The sequence below is a fragment of the Cetorhinus maximus genome, chromosome 18 (assembly GCF_964194155.1).
Source record: "Cetorhinus maximus chromosome 18, sCetMax3.hap1.1, whole genome shotgun sequence".
In the NCBI taxonomy this organism is placed as follows: Eukaryota; Metazoa; Chordata; class Chondrichthyes; order Lamniformes; family Cetorhinidae; genus Cetorhinus; species Cetorhinus maximus.
The window spans coordinates 77,126,514-77,141,029 of NC_135896.1; the positions used below are offsets into that span (position 1 = coordinate 77,126,514).

The 14,516-nt window shown below is 45.6% G+C and overlaps 1 protein-coding gene across 6 annotated transcripts in view; it reads left to right on the forward strand.

Annotated features, from left to right (window-relative positions):
* The window catches only part of eif2ak4 (eukaryotic translation initiation factor 2 alpha kinase 4), a 162,673-nt gene that overhangs the window by 47,270 nt on the left and 100,887 nt on the right, over positions 1–14,516 (forward strand). For 5 of the 6 annotated variants that reach the window (XM_078562929.1, XM_078562931.1, XM_078562930.1 and 2 more), the window contains 3 exons: positions 450–613; positions 10,814–10,929; positions 11,076–11,233. In XM_078562929.1, the coding sequence (XP_078419055.1) occupies positions 450–613; positions 10,814–10,929; positions 11,076–11,233 (438 nt within the window). Of the gene's footprint in view, positions 1–449; positions 614–10,813; positions 10,930–11,075; positions 11,234–14,516 lie in introns of those variants that run through there. The other variant, XM_078562934.1, reaches the window with a different exon arrangement.

Genomic DNA, 14,516 nt, shown 5'->3' on the forward strand with positions numbered 1-14,516 from the left:
TAAATCTGCTCTCCCTTATTATGTTATCTAATAAATAAGCTCTTGACTGCAAGACTCGTGACATCACTAGTTTTCGTGGAGATTACTCCAAGTGATAGATCCACAAAATTACAGAACAGTATTTGAGAAGATATACAAAGGGATTTTGGAAAAAGATAGGGGAAATGGGCTAGTGTACACAGCTCAAGTTTAAAGAGATAGCCAGGACACAGAATCAATGGATCAAATGACCACTGTGGTAGGGGGAAGTACAGTGGTGGCTAATTCTTGTCCTTGCCTGACATCCACACCCGCATGCTTCCACCCAGGTTTACTGGATCACAATCAGATTCCTTTTCCCCTCCAAGCCATAGGGATACCGAGGCTGACTGCCTTTGTGTGTGTGTGTGTGTTTGCGCACGCCGGTGTATTCTTTCACTTTTACTTTTTCTCTTTGCTTACACCCCTAGGAGCGGCGGGAAAGTGCACAAGTGACCGTTCCAGGAAATCCTTCCAGAATTCCTGCTTTAAACAGGCAGTCTTCTGACAGCTCGAATGAAAAAGTAGCGGACCAAGTTGATCACAAAAAAGGAGGGAACAACCGACATCGAACAAATTCCAACATCCGCTCAAAGTACGGGGTTTGTAGCAGAATTTAGGTAGTAGGAACATAGGTGCCAAACCGAGGTTAAGCCTAGTTGAATTAAAGCCCAAATAGTTTACCAGTCTGGTTTCACAATTTGAGGCATTCTCAATATGGTCTATTATTGATATTTAGTCAGATTTAAAGATTTGTGTGGTTTCCTTCTGCACTTGAAGGAAGTATTGGAAAATGGATCATGTTTCCACTCTGAAAGCACCTAGGGTGCCTAAGGGTAAGCACTCTCCGCTTGGTCCAACAAGCTGTTTCAGCGCCAGCCTCTCTTGCAGGGCCAACTTTGATATTTCCATTTTCTCTACCCTTTCAGCTTTGGACAAAGTTTTGTTATGTTATCAGCCATGGCTCAGTTGTCACCTTTGAGTCACGAGATTATCTCTCAGAGTATCTGGTCATTATCACATTATATTTCAGCCTGTCAGATTTCAGTTTTCAAAAGTGATATAATCAGTTCACCGGGGAGGATTTTACCACATCAGCCTAGTGGGAAACTGACCAGATTGGAATACCTGCCTGTTTACACTCAGCTCAATTGCACTTTCTATCAAAGTCAGTGGAAAGTAAATTTGAGCAGGATGTAAAATGGACAGTCGGCCAATCAGTTTCTCAATGGATATGTTTGATTAAAATTACCTCTATTGTCTCTATTTGAAAGCCTCATTGGGCCAGTCGACAAAGAAAGCTTCTTTCCTTAATTCTCCTCTCTTAAGGGAACTAATTCAAAGTGGTTCAATGGGATTTGACACTTTTTGATGCTGCTTAACTGGCCAGATTTGTTGTGTAAGCCCAATTAGTGGCTATCAGAAGCCTATTGGACCCATCGTAGCCAAGCTGACTCCAACCTATGAACTTTATAGCTTTTAACTACTGTAGTAATTGAGATTATTGTGAGGCTTCAGTTGAAATTCCTTTTACAAGGAGAGTTATATCCTCCCTTTCATCCCATTTTTGCGATCTTCTGTATGCCCGTACACTCCTCCCCACCTTCTTTTGCCAGTGTTGCTAATGACTTTGTGACTGCATCAAATTGGCTTTGCATGGCTTTCTTCCTAGGAAAGTAGGAACAAGATTATACCATGCAGCCCCTCAAGCCTGTTCCCCTTCAAATCTATTCTGCCATTTATAGATTATAGCCAACCTTTAACTTAATTTAGCCACCTTGATTCCATATTCTTCAGTACCTTTGTTTAACAAAAATCTATCACTTTCAGTTTTGAAATTTCCATTGATCCCCCAGCCTCTGAACCTTTTTGGGGAGAAAGTTCTAGATTTATACTACCTTTGTATGAAGAAGTGCTTCCTGTCATCACCCCTAAATAGTCTAGTTCTAATTTTAAGGTTATGCCTCCTCATTCTGGTCTTTCACGTCCAAGGAAATAGTTTCTCTCTGGCTTATCAAATCCTTCAATTATCTTAAATACCCCTTAGTCTTCTATGCTCAAGGGAATACAAACCTAACCTATGCAACCTGTCTTCATAATTTCACCCTTTTAGCCCAGTATCATTCTGTATTTCCCTCCAAGGCCAATATATTGTACCTGAGGTATGGTTCCCAGAACTGAATGCAGTCTAACAAGAGCTTTATAAAGCAGTATAGCATAACTTGCACTCATTGCATTCTCGCCCCCTTGAAAGAGAACATTCCATTAGCCTTTTAATTATTCTTTGTACCTGTCCACTAGTTTTTAAAGATTTCTGTATGTGAACCTAAATCTCTGCTCCTTCACAGTTCCTAGTTTCTCACTATTTTACAAATACAGATCTATTTCTCTTGAGTTCAAAGTGGATGACCTCACACTTCCCCTTGTTGAACTCCATCCACCACAGTCTTTCCCACTCACTTAATCTATCAATGTCCCATTGCAATTTTCTGCTCCCATCTGAAGAATTTACTGTGCCACCTAACTTGCCATCATCAGGAAACTTAGATATATGGCTCTCTAGTTCTTCATCTTGTGGCAGCCTTCTGTCTTGTAAGATGATGGTTTGTGCCATTGCCTGGTGTTGCTCAGGAGCCCCACTCTGGCATGGCAATGTCTGCTGCATTTGCTGCAGAGGAAGACAGTGGGCTAAGAAGGTGCATGATTCACTGGCCTCTGTTTTTTCTGGGCCCTCTTCTCAACCAGCTCAGCTTCTTGTTTTTGCTCACCTCTTCAAATGCCCTTCCAAACAGTTAGCCTCCAGAGGTCACAGCCATCAGTGATTGTCTCTCAGTTGTCAGTGTCAATATCTGCTACCTTCATATATCGCTTGCAGGTGTCCTTGTAGCCAGGTGGCAGTGGCCCAGTAGCTGATTCGTTGGACAGAAGATCTTTGGAAATACTGCCATCATCTATCCAAGGAACATGATTGAGCTAGCGCAGGCATCGTTGGCTTAGTAATGAGTATATGCTCATGGAATTAGCCTGATCCAGGATGCATGAGCTGTTTACCTTGTCTTGTCAAGAGGTATCTGAGACAGCGAAGGAAATGGTTCAGCCTTTTCTCCTGCCTTGCATATGTTGTCCATGTCGCAGTGCTCTAGAGGAGTGCAGTGAGGATGCAGGCTTGGTAGAATTACAGTTTGGTGTTCTCAGTCAGGTTGCTGTCCCACATTCTCTTACTCAGCTTGGACGTAACCGCTGCAGCTTTTGTGATGTTGATTTCAGAATCAAGTGTCAGATTGTTGGTGATTGTGGAGCCTGGATATGTGAAGCTATCAAAAACCTCCAGCGTCACATTTTCAATGCTCTTAGATGGTGGTATGGCAACATCCTGGACCATAATGTTTGTCTTCTTGATGCTCATGGTCAAATCAAACTTTTTATAGACATGAGAGAGTCCATCCATTTGCTGCTGCTCAGTATGGAATGTTTGTGTGGTATCATCAGAGTAGAGCAACTTTCTGATGAGGACTTGGCGCATCCTTATCTTGGATCTCTGGCAAGCAAGGCTGAACAGCTTTTCGACAGTTCTGGTGTGCAAGTATACACCCTCTGTAGATGACTCAAAGGCATATGACAGCAGCAAAGAGAAGAATAGGCTAAAGAGTGTTGGTGCCAGAACAGAACCCTGTTTGACCCCAGTGCAGATCTCAAAGGGTTCCGATGTTGCCCCGTCATAGCTGACCTTACCCATCATGTTGTTATGGAAAGCAGAGATCATACTGAGCAGCTTTGGCAGACAGCCAATTTGCTCCAACAGCTTAAATATGCCCACTCTGCTCACATGGTTCATTGCCTTGGTGAGACCGATGAAGGCAACATATAGTGGTTTCTTTTGTTCACAGCATTTCTCTTGCGGCTGTCAGACTGAGACGATCATTTCAGTTGTAGGTATTCCAATTCTGAAACCACACTGGATTCGGGTCGATGCGTTCAGCCAGGATCTGCAATCTGACCAAGCCAATATGGGTAAATATTTTTCCCATGGTGCTCAGCAGGGAGATGCCACAATAGTTGTTGCAGTTGCTGCAGCCGCCGTTGATCTTGTACCTGGTCACAACCTTTGCATTACGCATATCCTGGGATACTCCCCCCTCTCTCCAGCAAACTCAGAAAAGTTCATGCAAATGCTGCAGGAATGCCGGTTTCCTGTGCTTGATGAGTTCAGGTGGTATAGCATCAGCACCTGGAGCTTTGCCCATGGCAAGTGAGTCAGTAGATTTGATAAGCTCCTCCATTGTTGGTTTGATATTCAGCCCTGTCATGATAGGCAAGCTTTCTATGGTGCCTAGAGCTTCCTCAGTGACAGTGTTCTGCCTAGAACAACTGAAGGTAGTGTACCACCCATTTCTCTAATTGTTTATTGCAGTCATTGATGACCTCCCCTGCTTTTGATGTCAATTTCTTTGCTGATGCCTCTGTTTCCTTTAAGATCCTTCATATATGCCCTAGACATTCCCTGTGTCAAAAGACATCTGGATATTTGTAACCAGTGGTCATTGGTGCACAGCCTAGCAGTCTGTTGGACTTTACTTTGAGCAGCTCTTCGTGCATTCAGAGTTTTCTCACTGAGATCTCTCCTGTAGTTAGTGAGAGTGGACCATTTGGCTTCAATGACAGGTTCCATCAGAGTGATGTTAGCCTTGAACCAGTCATAATTTTTACGCTCTTACTTCCCATATGTTGAGTGTGAGATATTGTAGATGGTGTCTCAAATTATGTTCCATTTTGCTTCTACGTTCTGTGTGGGAATGCGGAAGAGTGCCTGTTCAATCGAGTTGTGAAACTGTTGATTTTTATCTGGGTAGGCAGTATGGCTAACATTGTTTTGAATGAAAAAACTTCAAGGGCTGAATTTTCCCCCTGTCAGGGGGGATGTTGATGGGTGGGCGCATGCAGGCGCGCTTCCGATTGGCGCCCCCGATCAGAGGCGCGGCGCCATTTTACGTGGGCGGGCCAATTAATAACGGACCAATGACGTCTGCATGGAAGTGCTATGCGCTTCCTGTGCGGGCAGGAGGGAATATCTAAAATCGAGAGTGCGCTCTTTCGCGCATGCGCATGAAAGAGCGCACTCATCTCCCTGAGGCTAAGTGCTGCCTCAGGGAGATCGCCTCTACTTTCAAAAATATTAAAAATAGAGGAAAAAAATTCCCTGACGTGTCCCCTCATGTGACAATGTCACATGAGTTGGGACATGTTCATAATTTTCAAAAAAAACTTTATTAAAATTTTTAAAACCCTACATGAAACCTCATCCCGCCTGTGGATGAGGTTTCATGTTTTTTCTGCTTCCTGCCAGGGCTCCTGGCCTGCCCACCAACCTTATGGTTGGATGGACAGGTGCACGAATTGCTTTAATTGCTCGTTCAATGGCCTTAATTGGCCATTGACAGGTTGGCAGACGCGCAGCTGATTTTGCTGCGCCCCTACCTTCCTGAAAATTTAAATGGGGCGTGGTGATGTCGGGAGTTCCGCCCGACGTCACCGTGCGTCATTTTACGCGTTGGTGAGTGGGCCCCACCCCTGCCCCTGCTCGCCGACGGTAAAATCCAGGCCCAAGAGTTGCATCTTCACCCTAGTGCACACCAGGGAGTGACCTGTATCACAGTCAACACTGTGGTAGCTGCATGTGTTGAGAATGCTGTTCTGAGGATTGTATCTGGTGATGATCAGATGCAGCTGGTGCCAATACCCTGATCTTGGATGTCTCCATGACACCTTGTGACATGGTTTGTTCTGAAAGAAGGTGTTAGTTACGCAAAACTCGTGGTAGTAGCAAAGCTCAAATAGTCCCCGAATCCCACCAATTTGAATACGTAGTCATGATACCTAGTCTCTGCCTCTTACCCACCAGCAATTCTCAACCCAATTCAAAACATTTCCTCCATTTTTGCCTACTTTCCTTTTCTCTGACGACCTTTTGTTTGGAACCTTATCAAATGCCTTCTGGAAGTTCATATAGCTAATTTGAATAAAATCATAGACCCTCTTAACCATCATATTGGTGACCACCCAAAAAATTCACCTGGATTAGCTAGACATGTCTAATCCTTTACAAATCCATATGTGGTCTCTCTAAAAGTTAATATCCCGACAACTGACGTCTCTAGACTAATATGCCTATATTTTCCTGGTTTGTCTTTCCTGCCAGCCTGAGATAGTGGAGTGATATTGATAGTTTTCCAATCCAAGGCGCCAGTTCCTGAATGAAGAGAGTTTCTTTGGGATATGGTATGCTTGCACAATGACCTTAATGAAATAAGGAGTTCTTAAATAAAGGAATTTGGTGCAACTTCATACGCTGGGCCGGATTTTCGCCACCGAGGTGGGTAACCTGAGTTGGGAAATTTGCCGACTTGGCAGACCCGTCTTGGTTTACAGTGTTGGTCACACACACATTTTGTTCTGATGGTTGGGGGGAGTGTGGGTAGCAACTCCGGGATAAAGCAGCCAACAATAGTACTGTGGAACTGGGAGGAACACCCCTGCTTCTCAAAAATAAAAATACCTGGAAAAACTCATTAGGACTGGCAGCATCTGCGGAGAGGAACACAGTTAACGTTTCGAGTCCGCATGACTCTTCAACAGAACTAAGTAAAAATAGAAGAGAGGTGAAATATAAGCTGGTTTAAGGCGGGGTGGGACAAGTATAGCTGGATGGAGGGCCAGTGATAGGTGGAGATAGCCAAAAGATGTCATAGACAAAAGGACAAAGAGGTACTGAAGGTAGTGATATTATCTAAGGAATGTGCTAATCACGGGTAGAAAGCAGGACGAGCAAGGTACAGATAGCTCTAGTGGGGGTGGAGTGGGGTGAAGGAATCGAAAAAGGCTAAAAGGTAGAGACAAAACAATGGATGGAAATATATTTAAAAATAATGGAAATAGGTGGGAAAAGAAAAATCTATATAAATTATTGGAAAAAAAGTGGGTGGTATTGGAAAGGGGGTGGGGATGGAGGAGAGAGTTCATGGTCTAAAATTGTTGAAATCAATATTCAGTTCGGAAGGCTGTAAAGTGCTGAGTCGGAAGATGAGGTGCTGTTCCTCCAGTTTGCTTTGAGCTTCACTGGAACAATGCAGCAAGCCAAGGACTGACATGTGGGCATGAGAGCAGGGTGGAGTGTTGAAATGGCAAGTGACAGGGAGGTTTGGGTAATGCTTGCGGACAGACCGAAGGTGTTCTGCAAAGCGGTCACCCGATCTGCGTTTGGTCTCTCCAGTGTAGAGGAAACCGCATTGGGAACAACGAATGCAGTAGACTAAATTGAGGGAAGTGCAAGTGAAATGCTGCTTCACTTGAAAGGAGTGTTTGGGCCCTTGGATGGTGAGGAGAGGGGAAGTAAAGGGGCAGGTGTTGCACCTTCTGCGGTTGCATGGGAAGGTGCCGTGGGAGGGGGTTGAGGTGTAGGAGGTGATGGAGGAGTGGACTAGGGTGTCCCAGAGGGAACGATCACTGCGGAATGCCGCCGGTGGGGGTGAAGGGAAGATGTGTTTGGTGGTGGCATCATGCTGGAGTTGGTGGAAACGGCGGATGATGATCCTTTGAATGCGGAGGCTGGTGGGGTGATAAGTGAGGACAGGGGAAACCCTATCATGTTTCTGGGAGGGAGAGGAAGGAGTCCTCTCCCCGTTCAACGGATCTTTTTACCCACCTCCAATATTCTCCCTCCACCTGGACCCCTCCCTCTGGATTCTTACCTTCTCTTGATCTTTTCATTGAGAACTGTCGGCGTGACATTAGTCGTCTCAATTTCTCTGCTCCTCCCACCCACTCTAACCTGTCACTCTCTGAACTTGCTGCACTCCGTTCTCTCAGGTCCAACCCTGACATTGTCATCAAACCTGCTGACCAGGGTGGTGCTGTTGTTGTCTGGCGCACTGACCTCTACCTCGCAGAGGCTGTGCGTCAACTCGCAGACACTTCCTCCTACCTCCCCCTGGATCATGACCCCACCACTGAACATCAAGCCATTGTTTCCAGGACTGTTACGGACCTCATCTCCTCTGGAGATCTTCCTTCCACAGCTTCCAACCTGATGATAGTCTCCCAACCTCGGACGGCCTGCTTCTACCTCCTACCCAAAATCCACAAACAGGACTGTCCCGGCAGACCGACCGTGTCAGCCTGTCCCTGCCCCACGGAACTCATTTCTTGCTATCTTGACTCCATTCTCACTCCCCTTGTCCAGTCTCTTCCCACCGACATCCGTGATTCCTCTGACACCCTACATCATATCAACAATTTCCAGTTCCCTGGCCCCAACTGCCTCCTCTTTACCATGGACGTCCAATCCTTCTACACCTCCATCCCCCACTGGGATGGTCTGATGGCTCTCCGCTTCTTCCTCGAACAGAGGCCCGAACAATCCCCACTACTCTCCTCCATCTGGCTGAACTTGTTCTCACACTGAACAATTTCTCCTTAAACTCCTCTCACTTCCTCCAAATAAAAGGTGTGGCTATGGGTACCCGCATGGGCCCTAGCTATGCTTGTCTCTTTATGGGGTATGTGGAACATTCCTTGTTCCAGTCCTACTCCGGCCCTCTCCCACAACACTTTTTCCGGTACATTGATGATTACTTCGGTGCTGCTTCATGCTCTTGTCTGGATCTGGAAAAATTTATTAATTTTGCTTCCAATTTCCACCCCTCCATCATTTTCACATGGTCCATCTCTGACACTTCCCTTCCCTTCCTTGACCTCTCTGTCTCAATTTCTGGTGATAGACTGTCCACCGATATCCATTACAAGCCTACCGACTCCCACAGCTACCTTGACTACAGCTCCTCACACCCCGCTTTCTGTAAGGACTCCATCCCATTCTCTCAGTTCCTTCGCCTCCGTCGCATCTGTTCTGATGATGCCACTTTCCAAAACAGTTCCTTTGACATGTCTTCCTTCTTCCTTAACCGAGGTTTTCCATCCACGGTGGTTGACAGGGCCCTCAACCGTGTCCGGCCCATCTCCCGCGCATCCGCCCTCACACCTTCTTCTCCCTCCCAGAAACATGATGGGGTCCCCCTTGTCCTCACTTATCACCCCACCAGCCTCTGCATTCAAAGGATCATCCTCCGCCATTTCTGCCAACTCCAGCATGATGCCACCACAAAACACATCTTCCCTTCACCCCCCCGGCGGCATTCCGCAGTGATCGTTCCCTCCGGGACACTTTGGTCCACTCCTCCATCATCCCCCTACACCTCAACCCCCTCCCATGGCACCTTCCCATGCAACCGCAGAAGGTGCAACACCTGCCCCTTTACTTCCCCTCTCCTTACGTCCAAGGGCCCAAACACTCTTTAAAGTGAAGCAGCATTTCACTTGCACTTCCCTCAATTTAGTCTACTGCATTCGTTGCTCCCAACGCGGTTTCCTCTACACTGGAGAGACCAAATGCAGACTGGGTGACCGCTTTGCAGAACACCTTCGGTCTGTCCGCAAGCATTACCCAAACCTCCCTGTCACTTGCCATTTCAACACTCCACCCTGCTCTCATGCCCACATGTCCGTCCTTGGCCTGCTACATTGTTTTAGTGAAGCTCAACGCAAACTGGAGGAACAGCACCTCATCTTCCAACTAGGCACTTTACAGCCTTCCGAACTGAATATTGAGTTCAACAATTTTAGATCATGAACTCTCTCCTCTATCCTCACCCCCTTTCCGATCCCCCCCTTTTTCTCCAATAATTTATATAGATTTTTCTTTTCCCACCTATTTCCATTATTTTTAAATGTATTTCCATCCATTGTTTTATCTCTACCTTTTAGCCTTTTTCGATTCCTTCACCCCACTCCACCCCCACTAGGGCTATCTGTACCTTGCTTGTCCTGCTTTCTACCCGTAATTAGCACATTCCTTAGATAATATCACCACCTTCAATACCTCTTTGTCCTTTTGTCTATGACATCTTTTGGCTATCTCCACCTATCACTGGCCCTCTATCCAGCTCTACTTGTCCCACCCCCCCCACCCCCTTAAACCAGCTTATATTTCACCTCTCTTCTATTTTTACTTAGTTCTGTTGAAGAGTCATGCGGACTCGAAACGTTAACTGTGTTCCTCTCCGCAGATGCTGCCAGACCTGCTGAGTTTTTCCACGTATTTTTATTTTTGTTTTGGATTTTCAGCATTCACAGTTTTTTGCTTTTACCCCTGCTTCTCCATGTTCCACAGAAGGGGAAATAAAAAAAACTCTCCCCACCATTACTTCAGCTTTAAGCAATTGTAGAACTGGAAAATCTAGCTGGAGCTTGCACAGTGCATGCTCCACCTAGTTTATTGCCTGTTTTACTGAAAGGTCCTGAAACAGACCAAGATACATTTATGTACTTAATTTGATCCAACACTGTTTCCAGTTGTTGCCAGGTGTGCTTAAAAACCGTGATAACAATTATATTTTTGTACAAATGGGATTTAATTTAGCACTGTGCAGATTGGGTGCAAGACCTTGCATCCAGAAAATGGCATGCACTGTGCCCTTTTTGGTCCCATAGCGTAAGCAATATTCACGCTAATTTTCTACCCCAGTGTGTCCAGATAATGCCTGCTGAATATAGTCCATAATAAGTGCCAGGTTGCCGGATTAGGCCCAGCATTTAAATTGAGTTTGTTTATTTTGTAATTGGAGTTAACATGTATTTCTGCCCTGCCACTGAGCTGATGTGCTCTACAAACTGATTGATTAAAAGAACAATGTAGTTCTACTGGTAATAAACTTTGTAATTGAAAATATTTTTCAATTTGCAGACGAGAACGGCAACTTTCTGTATGTAGCAATGAGGACAGTTCCCAGCTGCACAAGCTTACACATTTCAATATGGGATCAATCGGAGGGTTCACGGTACACAGGGGAAAGCTTGTCGGTGAGGAACACTTTTAGTTAGATGTATTGTATTTGCTCAGCGTCTGTTTGAACCATTTGATTGCTGAACCTTGGTTCTACTGTTGGTTGGTGTGGTGTTAAATTAGGAGGTGAGAGGAAAATTACTTGTTCATCTTCTTGTGACAGGTGAGAGCGAGCAGTTGAGCCGGGCTGTCTACAATGCTTTGGAAGAATTGACAGGAAATTTTGTGGTAATCTATGAATGGGTTCTTCAGTGGCAGAAGAAGATGGGCAGGTTTCTCACCAGTGAGGAGAAGAACAAAATTGAAAAATGTAGAAAGCAGGTATTTATGTTGGTTTGAAAAGGAAATGTCTGATTTTTGTGCCAAGTGATTTAGTTTAACCTGAATTACATTTTTAGACTGAGGATGTCTGGTGTGGGAAATGGATAAATTCATCATGAGGCAATATTCTAGGCAATGTAGAGGAAGCTTTTCTTTGCACCTAACCATTCCTGATATTGATAATAGATACTTTCAAAATAAAATGCCCAGTTCAACTTTCTCTGCCTTTGTAAAATACTCAGTTCAACTTTCTCTGCCTTTGCAGGAAAATAATCCATATGTTAAAATATAATCTTATTTATTTGTGGCCCTCCATTATCATAGTTCACTGCGGTCAGTTCCCTTCAGGTGACGGTCGGGTGGTTAGAGTCATAGAGGTCTACAGTGCAGAAAAAGGCCCTTCGGCCCATCAAGTCTGTGCTGGTCAAACAAATACCTAACTATTCTAATCCCATTTTCCAGCACTAGCCCATAGCCTTGTATGCCATGGCATCGCAAGTGCACATCCAAATAATTCTTAAATGTGATGAGGGTTTCTGCCTCTACCACCCTTTCAGGCAGTGAGCTTTAGATTCCCACTGCCCCCTGGGTGAAAAAATTCTTCCTCACATCCCCTCCAAACTTCCTGCCCCTTACCTTAAAACTATGCCCCCTGGTTATTGATCCCTCCACCAAGGGGAAAAGTTCCTTCCTGTCTACCCTATCTATGCCCCTCATAATTTTATACACCTCAATCATGCCCCCCCTCAATCTCCTCTGCTGCAGGGAAAATAACCCTAGTCTATCTAATCTCTCCTCATAACTAAAACGCTCCAGCTCAGGCAACATCCCGGTAAATCTCCTCTGCACTCTCTCTAGTGCAATCACATCCTTCCTATAATGCGGGTTCCAGAACTGCACACAATACTCTAGCTGTGGCCTAACCAGTGTTTTATACAGTTCCAGCATAACCTCCCTGCTCTTATATTCTATGCCTTGGCTAATAAAGGCAAGCATCCCATATGCCTTCTTAACCACCTTATCTACCTGTCCCGCCACCTTAAGGGACCGTAGACATGCACACCAAGATCCCTCTGATTCTTGGTACTTCCCAGGGTCCTACCATTCATCGTGTATTCCTGTGCCTTGTTTGTCCTGCCCAAGTGTATCACCTCACACTTATCCAGATTAAATTCCATTTGCCACCGATCAGCCCATCTGACCAGCCCGTCTATATCCTCCTGTAATCTAAGGCTATCCTCCTCACTATTTACCACCCCACCAATTTTCGTGTCATCTGCGGACTTACTGATCAACCCTCCTACATTCAAGTCTAAATCGTTTATATATACCACAAACAGCAAAGGACCCAACACCGATCCCTGTGGAACCCTACTGGGCACAGACATGCAGTCACAAAAACACCCCTCGACCATCACCCTCTGCTTCCTGCCACTCAGCCAATTCTGGATCCAATTTGCCAAATTGCCTTGGATCCCATGGGCTCTTACCTTCGTTATCAGTCTCCCATGCAGGACTTTATCAAAAGCCGTGCTGAAGTCCAAGTAGACTATGTCGAATACATTGACCTCATCTACACACCTGGTCACCTCTTCGAAAAATTCAATCAAATTGGTCAGACATGACCTCCCCTTAACTAAACCATGCTGACTGTCCTTGATTAATCCCTGCATCTCCAAGTATAGATTAAATTTAACCCTCAGAATTGCTTCCAATATTTTCCCCACCCTGAGTTTAGACTGACTGGCTTGTAGTTCCCTGGTTTATCCCTTCCTCCTTTCTTGAATAATGGTACCACATTGGCTGTCATCCAGTCCTCTGGCACCTCTCCTGTGGCCAGAGAGGTATTGAAAATTATTGCCCCTGCTATCTCGTCCTTTGCCTCACTCAAAATTTTGGGATACATTTCATTTGGTCCTGGAGATTTATCCACTTTTAAGACTGCTAGACCACTTAGAACCTCCTCCCTTTAGAACCATAGATCCATAGAAAAGTTACAGTGCAGAAGGAGGCCATTCGGCCCATCTTGTCCATGCCAGCCTGAGGACACCCAGGTGCCCTTTCAATGCCAATTTCTTTAATTAGCTTACCTCGACTACAGCTCCTCACACCCAGCTTTCTGTAAGGACTCCATCCCATTCTCTCAGTTTCTTCGCCTCCGTTGCATCTGTTTTGATGAGGCCACTTTTAAAAACAGTTTCTCTGACATGTCTTCCTTCTTCCTTAACCGAGGTTTTCCACCCATGGTGGTTCACAGGGCCCTCAACCGTGTCCGGCCAATCTCCCGCGCATCCGCCCTCACACCTTCCTCTCCCTCCCAGAAACATGATAGGGTCCCCCTTGTCCTCACTTATCACCCCACCAGCCTCCGCATTCAAAGGATCATCCTCCGCCATTTCCGCCAACTCCAGCATGATGCCACCACCAAACACATCTTCCCTTCACCCCCCCTGGCGGCATTCCGCAAGGATCGTTCCCTCCGGGACACCCTGGTCCACTCCTCCATCACCCCCTACACCTCAACCCCCTCCCATGGCACCTTCCCATGCAACTGCAGAAGGTGCAACACCTGCCCCTTTACTTCCTTTACTCTCCTCACCGTCCAAGGGCCCAAACATTCCTTTCAAGTGAAGCAGGATTTCACTTGCACTTCCCTCAATTTAGTCTACAGCATTCGTTGCTCCCAATGCGGGTTTCCTCCACACTGGAGAGACCAAACGCAGACTGGGTGACCGCTTTGCAGTATACCTTCGGTCTGTCCGCAAGCATTACCCAAACCTCCCTGTCGCTTGCCATTTCAACTCCACCCTGCTCTCATGTCCACATGTCCGTCCTTGGCCTGCTGCATTGTTCCAGTGAAGCTCAACGAAAATTGGAGGAACAGCACCTCATCTTCCGACTAGGCACTTTACAGCCTTCCGGACTGAATATTGATTTCAACAATTTTAGATCATGAACTCTCTCCTCTATCCCCACCCCCTTTCCAATACCCCCTTTTTTTCCCCAATAATTTATATAGATTTTTCTTTTCCCACCTATTTCCATTATTTTTAAATGTATTTCCATCCATTGTTTTATCTCTACCTTTTAGCCTTTTTCGATTCCTTCACCCCACTCCACCCCCACAAGTGCTATCTGTACCTTGCTTGTTATGCTTTCTACCCTTAATTAACACATTCCTTAGATAATATCACCACCTTCAATACCTCTTTGTCCTTTTGTCTATGACATCTTTTGGCTATCTCCACCTATCACTGGCCCTCTATCCAGCTCTACTTGTCCC